This window comes from Trichoderma aggressivum, assembly GCF_033847375.1.
Source record: "Trichoderma aggressivum f. europaeum strain CBS 100526 chromosome Unknown scaffold_007, whole genome shotgun sequence".
In the NCBI taxonomy this organism is placed as follows: Eukaryota; Fungi; Ascomycota; class Sordariomycetes; order Hypocreales; family Hypocreaceae; genus Trichoderma; species Trichoderma aggressivum.
The window spans coordinates 137423-153583 of record NW_026946373.1 but is presented as its reverse complement, the minus strand read 5'-3'; the positions used below and the strand labels follow the sequence as shown (position 1 = coordinate 153583).

General features: G+C 49.7%; 5 protein-coding genes across 5 annotated transcripts; 1 reads left to right on the top strand and 4 right to left on the bottom strand.

Moving 5' to 3' along the window:
* Positions 1 to 384: 384 nt before the first annotated feature.
* Triagg1_2609 (uncharacterized protein) lies at positions 385 to 2206 on the bottom strand (the record flags this gene model as incomplete). Its single annotated transcript, XM_062896810.1, has 2 exons — positions 385 to 1758; positions 1826 to 2206. The coding sequence occupies 2 exons, from the start codon at positions 2204 to 2206 to the stop codon at positions 385 to 387; spliced, it is 1755 nt and encodes a 584-aa protein (XP_062758226.1).
* A 327-nt stretch (positions 2207 to 2533) lies between these two features.
* On the top strand, positions 2534 to 5102 carry Triagg1_2608 (uncharacterized protein; the record flags this gene model as incomplete). The annotated part of the gene is made up of 3 exons (XM_062896808.1): positions 2534 to 2798; positions 2852 to 3458; positions 3539 to 5102. 3 exons carry the CDS (start codon positions 2534 to 2536, stop codon positions 5100 to 5102), a joined length of 2436 nt encoding a protein of 811 aa, XP_062758225.1.
* Positions 5103 to 5226: 124 nt separating this feature from the next.
* On the bottom strand, positions 5227 to 7045 carry Triagg1_2607 (uncharacterized protein; the record flags this gene model as incomplete). The annotated part of the gene is made up of 4 exons (XM_062896807.1): positions 5227 to 5284; positions 5345 to 5575; positions 5640 to 6618; positions 6685 to 7045. The coding sequence occupies 4 exons, from the start codon at positions 7043 to 7045 to the stop codon at positions 5227 to 5229; spliced, it is 1629 nt and encodes a 542-aa protein (XP_062758224.1).
* Positions 7046 to 9482: 2437 nt separating this feature from the next.
* On the bottom strand, positions 9483 to 13275 carry Triagg1_2606 (uncharacterized protein; the record flags this gene model as incomplete). The annotated part of the gene is made up of 5 exons (XM_062896806.1): positions 9483 to 9703; positions 9763 to 10053; positions 10119 to 11824; positions 11892 to 12614; positions 12671 to 13275. The coding sequence occupies 5 exons, from the start codon at positions 13273 to 13275 to the stop codon at positions 9483 to 9485; spliced, it is 3546 nt and encodes a 1181-aa protein (XP_062758223.1).
* A 1301-nt stretch (positions 13276 to 14576) lies between these two features.
* Triagg1_2605 (uncharacterized protein) lies at positions 14577 to 15482 on the bottom strand (the record flags this gene model as incomplete). The annotated part of the gene is made up of 1 exon (XM_062896805.1): positions 14577 to 15482. One exon carries the CDS (start codon positions 15480 to 15482, stop codon positions 14577 to 14579), a length of 906 nt encoding a protein of 301 aa, XP_062758222.1.
* Between the last annotated feature and the right edge of the window lie 679 nt (positions 15483 to 16161).

The window sequence follows — 16161 nt, the reverse complement described above, 5'->3', positions numbered from 1 at the left end:
CCGCCAAGGCAAATAACTTGTCTACTTCTTTCATTTCTCTTTATGGGAAAGGGAAATCAACCTTCTTTATATAGGGTAGTTATGCTCAGCTGAGCCAAATCATCAATCCTTTCTAAACCTTCAATAGGTACGGCTCAGGAAATCTTCAACAATGGGAATGAATGTGAGTCCTAGTATATGTTCATACGAGGCTCTACGCAAGACTTCTTACTCGAGCTGGCACTTGATTTGGAAAATATGACTACAACATCGTGACATTCATTGTGACGTTGGCGCCAGGCATCATTGCAATTGTTGTTGTTATTATAAAGAGTGTTTTGGTCTATGCATGCTGCAGGAGCAGGTTCAAGGCCATCTCAGATCCCATTGACAAAGGTAAAAGAATTAATTCCCAGAAAAATACTTAATCTCCTCTTCAAGTCTCGACACCACCTCCTCGAAAAACCGCTGGCAGTACTGCTCATCCTGCAGGCCGCCCATCCGATGATACATGCTGTTGAAACACCATTCTATGGCAGGTTTAAGGTTGAAACCACTGCTTTCCAAAAGCCGATCGAACAGTTGTCTACCCTCGTCCCGCTTTGTGATAATCGTGCCAAAATTCATTGGTCCTGTCATCTCCAGCGCGTTTTCGGCCTTCCCAATCATCAACTGGATGAGTAGAGCCCCAACCGAGAAAACCGCGCCGTCAATTCGTCTCGGTGTTCTACTCTGCTGGCTTGGCGGAGTCGGAAAGTTCTTGACCACAAATGGTCGATCTAGAAGTGTGGTATCGACATCTCCATCATCGTTGGGTAAGAAGAAAACGACGGAATCGAGAGTCAAGCATTCGTCAACCCAGGGAGTCTTGTAAAGATGGAGAGTATTGACAGCAATTGCGTGTGCAATTTTCAGTTTCTCCGGATAACTCAACTGACGCTTTCCTTCCAATACTTCTCGAAGTGTTGATACCGTATAGCGGTCCATACGTGAGTTTGGGAGGTGTATTCCAAACTTCCGATCATGACTCGCTACATAGCCGAGGCAATACGTGTCCGGTCGCTCAGTATAAGTGCTCAACATGTGGCATAGATTTGAAACCGGTTTAGAAGATGCAGCCATTATGGGCATCGTTGCCATTGCACATGAACGTGCTCCTTCCATCGCACTAATAATTGTGCTTGGACGCCTATTTTTATCTCTGCGGCGCCGCAATTTAAACCGTTGCAACAGAGTCTTCTTTGTCGGCTCCGGGTCTTCAGGGGCCGGCAAGGGTTCAGGTTTGATAGCCGTTGTTTGGATGATCCCGAAAGTGCCCAGCCGAAGGTAGATATTACTCCAACGGTTGATCAATTGCTCGTTTGCGGACATAGACTGATGATCGGTGCTATTGGTTTCCGCGTTGTCGCCAAAACCAAAGGCAACGTGGAAGTTCCAGTCTCGCGCGACGTCGTCATTCTTGTCCTCGGATGTCAGGACCGCCTCCCTTTTCACGAGCTCGAGACACACTCGATGAGAAGCAATGCATTCACAGGTTGTCGAAGTTTGAATGGCCTGGAAAACATCCTTCGAAAGTCCTCGCACGAAATGTATTAGTCGGGTCTGGGACTGCTTTCGCCTGCTCGGTTCGAGTTTTCGATTATTACGGGCAAGTTCTTCAAGCGCCGAGTTTCCGACCTTGATCTTCGATAAGATGTCGTTATAATCTCTTTTCTTGAGCGTGAAAGACATGTTTTTCTTAAGTTCCCTGATGATGGAGCGCTTATCTGCTGGTTTTGACTATGTAGCGAATATCGCAAACATCGAGTTAGCCAAGGAAGTGAGCTTCAACCTGACGTGTACTTACGCTACCACCACCATATATCCACAGTTTGGCTTCTAGCTCGTTAGCAGCCTTGCGCATGCCTAAAATATGATCTTTGATCTTCTGTTCCGATCCCCCGAGCCGTAGGTTCAGCAAGTGGTTGTGCTTCTTCCAAAAGGCGAGAAAAGAATCTTTAGCCATGCCGTCTATCATAGCAAGCGGAGAGATCCCATCCAGGAGCACTTCACAAGTGGTTTGTAGGCGGACTTTTTCCGTCTCCAGTTCTTCAATGAGGCGTTTTAGATCCCGCGCGGCATATCGTATCGACGAGAGAGTTGTTTTGTACCATTGAGCTGTGTCAACAGCCATAGGTAGAATGCCCAATACCCCCGTGATGGCGCCTAGAACCTCTAAGCCGGACATGATGCTGGTTTGTATAGCTTAGAGCTGCGTAGAATTATTGTTCATCGCAGTGATATAAACAGTTCACTGCTGCCAGCCTCGGGGATGAAGCAAGGCTCTGCGATAAGCCCCGCAGTGGCAAGAAGACATGTACATATCCAAGTCGCACCCGACGAGGCTCTCGTTTATACCCAATGCGCTGTCATTTGTACCCAATGCATACGTGAACCAATGAACGACGACAGCCTATTCAGAGCCTCATATTACTCAAAACTATAGACGGGAGGGGAACATCCACGAGCTCATTCATCCTCCATTTCTCATTACAGTTAAAATTTCGAGAAGCACATGGCCCAAATGGAGCCTCAAATTGCACCGCTCGTCAATCACAGTCTTACTCTATTCAAAACACTGGATAACTTGGCAGTTTCCAGTCAGGATGAACTCACAAAAGTTCGTTCACACCTGGCCAGGTTTAAACTATGGGCAGGTAGCTTGGGAGCACATCGGCCCTTTGGAGACCGTTCGCTGGAATATCGTCTTCGCGACACGTCCTTTGTGCGCAATCACGTAATTTCCCTATTACAAGAACTTGTTTCTTCGATCGATGAAGGTAAATTGATACCTCCTTGCTGTGCCATTTTCATTGAAGCTTACTTTACGTAGGAATTCAGGCATACACTACAGATGGCGACGACAAGATGGCAACGGATGATTTGGACGATACGGATAAAGACTTGACTTCATACTTTGCGTCAGATAAAGAATCCGATGCAATGGTGACTCTTGAAAATATCGGACAAATTATTGATTGCTTGCTGAGATTGTCCGGCACAATCCGGAATCCAGCACCTCACGACCAATTCCTCTCCAAGGCCGGGGCAGATATTTTTTCCACCTTCAAAGAGTGCGATATGAAATATATACGCCAAACGTTCAGCAAACTTGACGGTAATATTGCTGATAGACTAGGAATAGCCTTGTCTCGCCGACGTCAATACTTGAAATACAGAGAAGAGCTCAGTGTTGGCGCAACCATGGCTACGTCTTCTAATTCGGAAATGTCCAAGAACATGGAAAACGCAGAATCATTTACTGAATTAGACAAAATCTGCGACAAAATGTCTGAAATTTCTGAAACGTCGTATGCGAGCTCGGATGCTGCCACCGATGAGCTACAAGTCCCTGATATACCAGAGGAGCATATCAAGGTGCCATTTCAGTGCCCATACTGCCGCGCAACAATAATGATTGAAGATAGAAAGTCCTGGAAGTACGTTTTTTTGTGTTCAATGAAGCTCTACAATATCTCTCCTCAATTCATCAGTATTAACTAATCCCGTGTACTTTTAGGAAGCACGTGTTTGGAGACCTTCAGCCGTATGTCTGCTTATTTGACAACTGCTCGTCCCCAAATCAGCTTTATCAACGCCGAAGGGATTGGGCGGCACATATGGAACGAGAACATTGGGTCTCGTGGTCTTGCCCGTTTGGCTGCCCCAAGTCATTTGATGCTCAGGAAATCTTCAAGGCACATCTCAACAGAGAACATAAGCAAAGCTTCGAGTCCATTGATTTACAGGCGGTCGTGAATATGTGCAGCTCTCCAGACGATTCCAAAATGGTTGGCATTTGTCCTCTCTGCTGGGTTCACCAGATTCAATCTGGTGAAAGCTATCAATCACACGTTGGCGATCATCTCGAACATGTCGCTCTTTTCGTGTTACCTCAAACAGTATTTGATGGTAACGATGACGGACACGACGGACACGATCATGATAGACACGATAACGATGATAATGAAGGCCATGACGGCAACGATAATGAAGTATACGATGGCTACAATGGCAACGATAGTGACGGCCACGATAGCAACAATCACGACGGCCATGATGACTATCATAATCAAGGCCACGATAGCCACGATAGCAGTGATGATGATGACCACGATGGCAATGATAACGATACCCACGATGACTATCATAATCAAGGCCACGATAGCCACGATAATAACAGCCACAATAGCAGCGGGAATAACGACCACGATGGTGATAATAATGGCGACAACGATGGCAACGATTCTAAAGGTCACGATAGCAACAATAATAGTGCCTACGGCGGCAACGATAATAATGACCACGTCGGTAATAATAATGACGGCCACGATAGCAACGATAATAAAAGCTACGACGGCAAGAATGATAGCGACCACGATGACTATGATGAAAACGGCCACGATAGTAACGATGATAAAGGCCATGATACCAACAATACTAAAGGCCATGATGGTAATACTATTAAAGCCACGAGCCATAACAAAGGCCATGATAGCAACGATAATAAAGGCCGCGACGACAGCGATAATAAAGTCTATGACAGCAATGAAAATAACAGCCCCGACGGCAGAGATAACAAAGGCCACAACAACAATGGCCACGACGGCAATAATCCTAAAGGTCACGACGGTAATGATAACAAAAGCCACGACAGCAACGATAAAAAGGGCCACGATGACTATGATAGTCATACGCGTCCCAAGAAAAATTACGGCAAAAGCGACCATCACCGAGAATCTCGCAGAGACGAGGATGAGGAATTGGATAAAGACAATACCAGTTTCACGGATAACCGAACCTCATCCCAATACCGACAATACCGACAATACATCCCTGATGTCAGTGGGCTTACGTATGAGACGATAGAACGCACCGTACACCATACTCAAACCAGGACAGTCACTACTACTACGAGTGAGACCTTTGTGAGGGAGAGACTTGGACCTAGTTCACCTCGTCTACGCGGTGGCTTTACGGCATCGCCTCTGGTGGAGGAGATAAGTGATGGCGAACCGGAGCGGTATCAGAGATACGGGGTTAGGACGGAAAGACATACTGAGGGAGACGGAGAGAATAAGTGAGAGGGCACTGAAAAAGGATTGTGGTGGCGATTTGGATATAATTTGAACAAATAAACGCTTTTGATTAAACTTATTTCATACTATCGTTACACTTAATAAAACATGTCCCACCCAACATAACATATTACAGCTTAGATGCTGGCGAAGGGGATCCAGGCTTTGTAATCTCATCATAAAGAAGTCTATCCCAAAAGTCAGTCACCAAAGAACAACATTCATCAAGAATCATCAAGGAAACTCACGTTGTCAGGAAATCGGCATAATCTTCACCAGTGACTTGTCCAGAAAAGTACTGAGCAGCGAGATGGAACTTGTTGCCCTGAGGAGCCTTTGCGGCAAGGCCCTCGGTGCACTCCTTGAGGAGCTTGAGGGCGTAGGCCTTGTCGACACGCTTGCCCTCGGCGGTTGAGACGCCGTGCTTGACCCATTGCCAGAGCTGGCTGCGGGAGACTTCGGCGGTTGCGGCATCCTCCCTGTTTTGAACTATTAGCAATCATGTTCCTGGACTGGTATGACGCGGGCTTGTATATGACTTACATGAGGTAGTTGATGGGGACACAGCCGACTCCTCGGATCCAGGCCTCCATGTAGCCCAGACCAATGTTGAGGTTCTTCTTGATGCCCTCCTCGGTAACGCTTCCGGGAACGTTCATGTTCAGCAAGTCGTTCTGGCTGATGTTGACGTCCTCGCGGCGGACAAACAGCTGGTTAGGGGTAGGCATGTACTTGTTGAAAATTTCGGTGGCGATGCTGGCGAGAGCGGGGTGGGCAACCCATGTGCCGTCATGGCCGGCACGAACCTCGCGCAGCTTATCGGCGCGGACGTTCTCCATGGCCTTGTCATTCGCCTCCTTGTCGTCCTTGATGGGGATCTGGGCGGCCATGCCGCCCATGGCGTGGACACCACGCTTGTGGCAGGTCTGGATGAGGAGCTTGACGTAGGCATCCATGAAGGGCACCGTCATGGTGACGGCAGATCGGTCGGGGAGAACAAAGTTGGGGTTGTTGCGGAACTTCTTGATGGTGCTGAAGATGTAGTCCCAGCGACCACAGTTGAGACCTGAACTGTGCTCACGAAGCTCATAGATGATCTCGTCCATCTCAAAAGCGGCGAGGATGGTCTCGATCAAGACAGTGCCTCGGATGGTGCCGCGAGGAATGGCAATGTAATCCTGGGCCAGGTTGAAGGCGTCGTTCCACAGACGAGCCTCGAGGTGGCTCTCCATCTTGGGTAGGTAAAAGTACGGTCCGAAGCCCTGCTTCTGCGCCTCAACAGCGTTGTGGAAGAAGTACAGGCCAAAGTCGAAGAGACTGCCGGAGATGGGCTCGCCATCAACAAGGAAGTGCTTCTCTTCAAGGTGCCAGCCTCGGGGACGGACAATCAGGGTAGGGAGCCTGCGGTCAGTTCGGAGCTTGTATTCCTTGGCGCCCTGCTTGAAATCAACCTGACGACGAACGGCGTCGTACAGGTTGACCTGGCCGTTGATCATGTTGTCCCATGTAGGGGCACTGGAGTCTGGAGTTTTGCCCATCAACATTAGCAATTGGCGTCACTCAATTACCTCTGGAGGAAGCATCTCACCTTCAAAATCAGCCATATACGTCCAGACATCAGAGTTGAGAGCATTGACGACCATCTTTCGGTCGGTCGGGCCCGTGATCTCAACGCGTCGGTCAACCAGACCAGGCGCGGGCGCTGCTCCCTTCCACGTGGCATTCTCGCGGATGTGCTTGGTCTCGGGCAGGAAATCAGGAAGAACGCCGCGATCCAGCTCGGCCTGGCGGATCTTTCGGCGCTCAAGCAGGTTCTTGCGGGTGGCGTTGAAGGAGCGATGTAGGAGAGCAAGGAAGGCCAGGGCAGGGGGTGTGAGGATCTTGCGCTGAGAGTCGTCAATCTTGCCGAGGAGGGTGACTCCCTGGAGGATAGTTTCTGTGGAAGCCATTGTGTGAAGATTGTGGGAGATTGGAGATGCCGGGTTGGATTGGTGAGGTATTGATATGGATGAGATTGGCGCGAGGAGGATGCCAAAAGGGTGTTGATTGAGATGATGATGAGAGAAAAGATGCTTTGCTTAAGGATGAGCTCAGAGGGGGGGGGAGAAAGTTAAGAATGAGTTTCAATGGCGGGCAATGGGTTTAATGCATAAGATGGGCAAACTTTCACGTGTCAGTGACGGTTGTTCGCGGCAAGCTTCAAGCTTTCCGGAGTTGGGGGTTGGACAGCCTGTAATGGGATGGGGTAGCTAGGTAGCTTACAAGGGAAATTCAAAGATGCTCTGGTCTGTGAGTGATGGTGATTGGGGATTCACACGCCGCGAAAAGGGAATTGTATGGATGATAAGAAAACAAATGAAGAATCAGGATAAGAAACACGGCGAAACCATGGCTGATATAGCTTTTATCGAAAAAAAGGTTTCTGTCAAATGCCCCGTGTATGAGAGGGTATGACGCACCCGCGTCCGCCATGTCGGCAGAAAGATTAGCCTCCGCTCCCTCTATCAAACCAACTTGCATCGGCACTACAGACTATCGAACTAGGATCCATTTAGGGGAGCACCTCCTACTAAGCAAACAACAATCAAGGCCCCCGTTTGCCCATCTCTCGTTGGGCTCCATTCACCCTTTTGCACCGTCAGCCGGTTTCTGGGGGCACCTTCGGCACCTGTCGGTCTGGCTGGGCCTCGGGTGGACGGAATGGGCCTTGTACCGGGTACCTCGAGGGCGGGGGCAAAGCCTCGGGCGCTAAAGCATGTGCTCACACGCCGCAACCCGCCGAAGCCCGCCAATTTTGCGTGCTGGAGGCAGCTTGTCACTCGGGGGGAGAGACGCCGCGGGGTAACCATCGACAGGTACCGAGTACAAGGCCCGGCCGGACGCCCTTGCAACAAGGAGAGACGCCGCTTTGGATCCCATGCGGGAAGCTTTTATCGATAGCCACGGCAACTTTGTACATCTATAGGTATGTAAAAGGCAAGCTTTCTCCGTGCGAAGAATTGGACAGAGCTGATGCGTTTTGTGCCGAGGGAGAGACACGGCCAAATTTGTCATCTGGGGGGCTTCAATCACAAGACGCCCGTTGCACCCAGATCCGGAACTACGGTATTGGAGCATCCAGTGACGCATTTGCCGTGGATAGACATCATCACTTTCATCACGGATATTTGCTTCGTTCCAGCTACCTCATATGCATGGATACGAACTGATATAGAGTAACTTAGTAACTACCTGAATACTTCATTCACCCGTCATCCCCCTCTTGACCATCCCCTCCAGTAACGCAGCCATCCATCCATCCATCCATTCACTTCTTCAACCCGGGTGGCAAACTTCCCATCAGCTTCCCATCCGCTCAGCCCATCACTTCCTAGTCCCCGTCCTCTACCCCAAAATAACCCAAGGGATAAACCTTTTTGTAAACCCTCTCCATACCTACCGAGTAGTAGCCGAGGCTCCCCAATTCTCCAACAGCCGCGATCAGCTACCCCGAGACTTTCCGAACTTGAACTTGTTCCAGATTTGTATTCTATCATCAATATAGTCTCACTAGCATGTCTGCGGGTCTGAATCGTACGTATCTCGAGGTCATCAAGTTTCCAGCTGCAGGCCCCTGGACACCACTACCTGATACTTAGCAATGTTGTTCTACATGCGCTTAGCGCTTGCAATGCTAGCCGCGCCAGGTACCCGATACCAATCCTCGGTGGGCTACCCGTCTTCTCCCGCTTATTCTTTCATCCGACCACTTTCAACCTCACCTCGCGACAAGATTTGAATCGTCTCATGATATTTAACTCTAACAAATGAAATACAGTCCAGCTATGGGAAGCAATGCTCATGTCGCCTAATTACAACTGATTCGACTCACAGGCCCCTGTAGCTCTCCCACGGCCTCCATTAGCTGCCTCTGTTGGCTTTCTTCGTTCCACTCAAGTCCATCAACCCTGCTTCCGTCATTTCAGCCCTCGGTATCAAGTCTTGTACAATGAAAATAAAGCCAACGGTAGCGCGGCACAACATATGACAGCTCTTCGATCCAACAGCATTAAAGTATCTTCAACCTAGCATTGTTGTCCGCCCACTGCCATCACAAAATAACCGACCCCGTTGGAAGAATCGTTGTTGTTCTCCATTCCGAAATGTTGATTAAAGAGAAGAGAAAAATTAGCTTTAACCTCGTTGAAATTTTGTCGCAAAGCGTAGCTCGAATCCGTTCAGATCCCATTTTGGTCCACAGCCACGGTGTCTCGGAAAGGCCCCTTCTTGTCGCCGCCGTATATTCAGTCGTCTTCGAAACAGTTAACCAGGTCTGTCCCAGTGATATATCCCCCCAGGTAAGAAGAAAAAGAAAAGAAGAAAATTAAAGCAGCAAAGCGCCGTGCATCACGAGTTTAGAGTCTTGATCATCATCTTCTGCTTGCTTGGGTCCTTAACCACGAGATTGCGATCGGTAAACACAATCCTCATCGTGTCCACAACTTTGTGGAAGCTGCTTGCAGCACCACGCTCTTGGGTGAAGCGGATGATACTAAGCTGTTGCTTCTTACCATGCTCAATCACCGTCATCACCTCTGCGGCGAATGCGACTGGTTTGAGGTTCAAGCCTGTGATTTTCATTAGCTACCACCCGAGGACATGGGCGTTAGTACATCTGGCAACTCACAGTTCTCAGCTCCGACTCGCGCAAAGACAATGTTGCGTTCCTTATCCACTTGAATATCCATTATTCCGTATTTGCGCCATTTCCGCAGCAATGTCGACACTTCCTGTCGCGCACGTTTGCGTGACAAGTTCATACAGATGTAGCTCGTTGCAGGTTTGACGCGGAATAGCCTAGTAAGCCAATTCTGCTTCACTTCAATGTTGCGGCTGCTGCCAGATGATGACTTCTGCAATCCTTGTCCTTTCCTATCGGCCTTGGTGGTAGCCGTCTCCTGAATTTGGCTTGTGTCATCTATGGAGGGTTCCAGATGGTTAGTTGAGAACTTTCCAAAATAGCTGAGCTGCTGCCATTCTTACCTTCGTTAATCATCTTTGAATCTCTATGCCGATTACTCTTCCAAAACGGGAAGCTAAAATTCCTCTTCTTGGTCGAGGTGGCCGTAGTAGAAGTTGAGGTGGAGTGGCGAGTCTCGCAAGAGACGGTTCGCTGCTTGTCATCCTTTGATTCGACCAATGTCTCACCGTCTGTGTCAAGCTTGGACGACCGCTTGAACCACGACCTCTTCTTCTTTACCGGGCTAGAAATGCCAAGCTGTGAGGTATCATGAGCGTATTGCCCATAGTTCCTCACCATATCTTCCTTGTGATCTCGCTGGTGTTGAAGAGGTTGCCCGTGGCCCTCTTTCGTTGACTTCTTTCGCACGTTGAGTGGCTCCGGAATCTTGACAGGACTCAGCGCGGTTGGAGAAGCTACTACTCTGATCGAGTTTTCGACTTGGCTCAGATATTCGACACCACTCATGGGACGGCTCGCCTTCTTCGGCGGCGTATACGGTGGTGCCGACACGATCCTTGGTTTGTCCACATTGACGGTGCTGACACCTGGATTCTCACTGATGCATGGCAGAGTACCTGTTCGTCGACTCGCCTGGCCATAAGCCGGTGCCGATACAATTCGGCGATCCGGCTGGTTAGAAAACAGCAGTGGAAAAGCCAGTCGGTTAATCTCGTCCACAAGACTGTCATTGTCGGCAGCTCTTGAGGCTGATCGAGAGTTGACCGCAGTAGTCTGTTGACTCATGGAGCCATTTTCGGATGGAATTGGCGGCAGGGGGCGGCTGCTCCAAGATTTGCCAGAGAACTCTGTAGGTGCAGTCGCCTCCGACGGAGTATCGATTGTAAAAGAAAGAGGCGTCGACTCACGCTGCTTCCTCTGCACATCTGCCACTGATTCCGAAAAGGAGTCATCTTGGATGAGGGAGCTCCCAAATGCGTCATCACAATCCTTGGCAATGTTATTGCTGAAATGACGCAGCTCTTCGTGAAAAAGAATCGAGGCGTCCTTGGAGACGGGGCCGCCTTTGGCTTTGGGATAGGTGCCATCCGGTAACTGAGGCATATCTGGCGTTGGAGACCGAGGCCTCGAGAGAACCTGATGTTGTGGCACCCCACCCATGGTGGCCATCGAGTCTGTCCGCGAGTGGTGAGGACCCCGTTGTACCTGCGCTGCAGAGGCCGATCGCTTGCGCATGTGTGAAAAATCGACACCTCGCTTATGTCGTAGGCCAGAACCATGCGTCTGTGGTGTGCCTTGACGGTTACTGCGCAGGGAACCCATGGATCCTCTTGACGACTGGGAGCGACCCGTATGCGCTCGCATAGAACTGGCTCGTCCGCGGCGAGTGGAGTTTGATCCGCTACGTTTTCTGGTCGACTGTGATGCTTGCAGCGTCTCGCCGTCCCGATGAACAGTGATTCTTGCATGACTGGCTTGCGAACCGCAAGCCTTCAGCATTCGACTGCCTCTATAGGGATCGTAACTCTGGACGGTCCCGTCCTCGGTCTCTGCTGTCGTGGAGATGACTGTAAATCGAGAGATGGATCTACCATGACCGTTGGCTCTGGGCTGAGAGAACTCGCATGTCGAAACGCGCTTCTTCCAGGAATTCGGCTTGAGATGATGATAGTCGCTCATGGAATGAGACAATTCCGGCTTGAAATCCTCCAGTTGTTGCTCGCGGTAGTTATAAAGAAGCCAGTAAAATGCCTTTTGGTCATTTGGCCTAGATTCATTCATGGTGAGCACAATTCATTACAATGAGATAATTGTCAAGTCGGTCAGCCACTTACTCTTTGCAGCCCAGCTTTCTCTCCAATTCGTCATCGCTAGACATGTGCCATAGTGAGCGTAACTGTCGCAGCAGCTGAGGGTCGATCTGGTGCGGCGGAATGGGAGCATATTGGAATCCCTTGCGCGTGTCTGGGGGTTGGCCCGTGTTCTGACCAAAATCGTCTAGATAGTTGTACTTCTGGATCAGAAGGTGCTGCCAAATCTGCTTCATTGTGATGCGATGATCGGGATTGACTTGGAGCATGCGGTCAATGAGATCTTCGGCTTCGGGAGTCAGGAACTCGGGCATTTTATATTGCCCTTTTTTAGTCTTGTTCATCATGACACGCAAATCAGGATCATCAAACGGCAGGGTTGCGGACAGCATAGCATAGAGAATCACGCCCATGCTCCAGATATCAGCCCTATCTCCACGGTATTGTCTGTTCTTGAGAAGCTCGGGCGCCGCGTAGTGTGGGCTGCCACAAGCCGTTGCCAGTCGATGAGTAGTTGTCTGGTGAAGAGCCGCCATGCCAAAGTCGGCGATCTTGATCTGGAGATCGGCGGTGATCAAGATGTTTTCAGGCTTCAAGTCGCGGTGGCACACGTTGAAGGAGTGGCAATAGGCAATGGCACTGATCATCTGTCGAAAAAAGTAGACGGACACTTCTTCGGATAGCCTTCCTTTCGTGTTGATAAAGGTAAAAAGATCGCCTTGGTCAATGTATTCAAGAATGAGATAACTGGCAGAACGCAGGTCAGTGATTGCATCAAACCATGGGAAAAGAAAGCAACAAACATTTCAGAGCGATTCTCCCATATATCATAGAGCTTCATGATATTGGGATGTTCAATAAGCTTAAGGATGGCAACTTCGCGTTCAATCGACACGGGAACTCGCATTTCGCCATTGACTTCGGGGAGGCTCGAATCCCACTTGCTAAGAGCAGCCAGGCTGCTGTCTTGAACAAGATACGCCATCCGACGGTTGACAATCTTGACAGCGGCGAGCTGCTTGGTGATGTTGTGGCGACAGAGCCGAACACGAGCCGACGAGCCTTTTCCCAGAGTCTTTCCTAGTTGCCACGGTCCAATGTGCGTCTTGTAGTTCTTCCTACTTTGACTGCTCGAGGTAGAGGCGTAAGACGCTTGAGAGAGACGCTTCACAGCCTCTGCAGAATGCTGTGGCTTCTGCACAGCGGGAGCATAAGCGTTGTAAGCCACTGGCTGGCCGCGTGAATCAGGCTGCATGTTTTGATGCGAGTGGTAGCTATTGTATGGAGTAGCACCTGATTGACTGTATCGTGCCTTTTGGCTCTGGTGATTTTGAGCGGGCACGGCAACATTGAGGCGATTCGTGGTCTCGGCAAGAGGTGCACGAGGCTTTGGAGTGTAGTCGACCATGATGATCGCGGCGAGTTGCAGAAGAATTAGCACATAATATTCGAAGTGAGCCCGCAGAAAAGTTGGCTGGGTTACGAATGTGAAGCGGCCAGATGCTGATGATTGGTAGAAGAATTGAATTGGTAACTGACGAGGCCTAATGCAATATGCGTGGAGGAAGAGGGGACAAAGACAACGGGATGCTGTAAAGAGATTGGATGAGGGAATCACGAGAAGGAAGAATCCTGCAGAGAAGCATCGAGACTGGAGGAGGCAAAGTTTTGGCAGGCGACGTGCTTGGAGAAGGGCAAAAGGTCTGGTCGGTTACGAGGAGGGGAACGTGGAAGGCATGCCAGCTGGTGAGACGCAGCTGTCCAGAGACGAGGAATGCAGCGTCGAACCTCTGCGAGTGGCGGCCCTTCAGTGGGTGCAGAGCAGCTGGGGAGCAGCCACAGGGGAGAGGCAGCGGGCCAGCACTGGAATTTGGGTCAAAACAGGCTCGCGTCATTCCGGGCTGTTTGGTGGTGCAGTGCGCGTGTTGTGTACATGTACTCGGACTCGGCAGTCTAAGCGGATGACTGTCGCGATGCATTCCAGGTGTGGTTGGAATTTATCCTCACGACGGTGCAATGTCACCATCACCCTACTATTGATAACATATACTACTAGATGGATACTGAAACAGGCAGTTTTCGTGTCCAATACTACTGCAGAAGCCGAGGACTGACCGTAGAGTCTCGGCCTATCGCCATTTGATATTGAAGCAGATTGTAAGCCCCACCCTGGCGATGAAAGAAGAATTTGGCCAAACACGCTCATAAGGATGCTTGGGTGCATGCAAATAAATGTTACATAAGTAAATTACGTCTACAATTAGTCTCTTGTGATGTTTGCCCAATTTTTAACTGACTACACATTGCAATCTTTGCTCACACACAGTCTATGTAATGGATTGCAAAGCCCCCTCACAACAAGCGTGAGCAGAAAGAGGCAAAGGTTGGCTGATATCCAGAGGTAGTCACTGTACAAACCTCCACCATATTATCACTATCTATAGTATTTTCACCATAAATCTATTCTATGATACATTAACAACACAGTCTAACAGCATTGCAATTCTAACCCCAACGGCAAAAACAATGCATGCTGGGGCGTCAAGTCGAGAGTACACAGAGAAACAATTGCCCCAGCAAGGGATGAGGTTGAAACATGACTAAGCCCGCCCCACGCAAACAAACCGGGCACCAACAAACTTGGTCGAGGATCGGCCCCTCCTGTCCGAGTTGGGAAACTTGCGAGTGCCGGTGCTACAGTAGCTAGGCCTAAAAGCCGTCTCTCCACTCAACTCCCACGACCCTGGTCTTGAGCAGATCCTCCTTGAGAATCCTGTCCTTTTGCTGCTCCAGCTCTTCCATGTCCCATGTGGCCAGCACAAACCGGCCCATGAGGAAGTTGGATCGATCCGTGCTCAGGTAGACGGCAGTGGCCCCGGATAGCTCTGCCTTGTCCGTCATCCGGCCGATGATGGCTTCAGGGAGGACGGTGTTCTTGATGAGGTCGGTGAGGACGCCTCCGGGGTGCATGACCACGCAGCGAATGTCGTTGCCCGCGGCTTGCTGCTCTCGATCAATGTATTCGGTAAAATTGTTCATTGCGACTTTGGAGGCGGCATAGGATGACCGTCCGTAGACATAGCGCCACGATGCAATCGAGCCCACGTTGATGATTCTGGCCTTTGTCTTGCCCGCTTGCTTGAGGGCGCTGAGATACGCTGTGGTAATCATGTACATGCCTCGGATATTGTTGTCGATGTCGCCCAGCCACCAATCAGGATTAGATTCGTCGATGGCGGCAGTGGATAGTGACACTGCCGCGCTGTGAACAAGGATGTCGGGAATTTCTGGTAGGCTATCCATGAGACCCTTGACCGCCGCTTTGTCCGCAACGTCGGTACCGCCTCGAACAATAACTCGACATTGGGGAGCAACAAGTTCAATTGACGTCTTCGTCTCCTCTAGTGGTTCTAATCGTCGACCAGCGATAATGACAGAAGAAGCTCCAGCGATGGCGAACTGTTCAGCAATGGCCTTTCCTATGCCAGTACCAGCACCCGTGACTAGCACGATCTTATCCTGAGCAGCCCCCTTGAGACTTGCCTTGGGGTCAATGAACGGATAGACATCCGAGTATCGTGGTCGTCCCACAGCAAAATCTTGAGGGTAGTCCATTTGGATAGAGGGTGAGGCGATTAGTTTCTGTGAATGTCACGACACAGACAAAGCAAACGACAAGAGAGACTTGAAATAGGAAAGGAAAAGAAAGGAGAGGGAATTAGAACCGGGAACTCTTGCATTATGGAGAAAATATGAGTCCCACGCGCAGCTCCGAATGTCTCCATCAAGCCCTTTAGCGCTGACAATGTTACATATCATTCTCAAAATGAAGCTACCATGATGCCATGATGCGTTTCCATGACAGATCTTGTCTTATAAGTGCTTATATCGGTACCGGAACATATCCACTGCGGCACAGTTGTGATAGGGATAAGCGTAATTGGTTTAGTGGTAAAATTCTCCGTTGCCATCCGAGCAACGTCGGGGAGCCCTGGGTTCGATTCCCAGATTACGCATCATTTCTCTTTTTGCCTCTCTGGCGCCGTGTCTATCTGTTTTGTGCATCGCATCTTTGGAATATCGCGAACAGACAGGTGTGACATATGTTTGCTTTTTTGTACCGAGGTGGTGTGTGTTTTGGCAGTTGGTCCCGTATAGCGCACAGCCGATAAGTTATCAAAGCTTGTCCATCATAGTACTTGAGTACCTATTCTCCACGTTGGCAATTATGAGTACGCCAATATCTTTTTCCGTTGAGTAAGAAAAACAAAAATCTATTGGAACTTTGTATTTC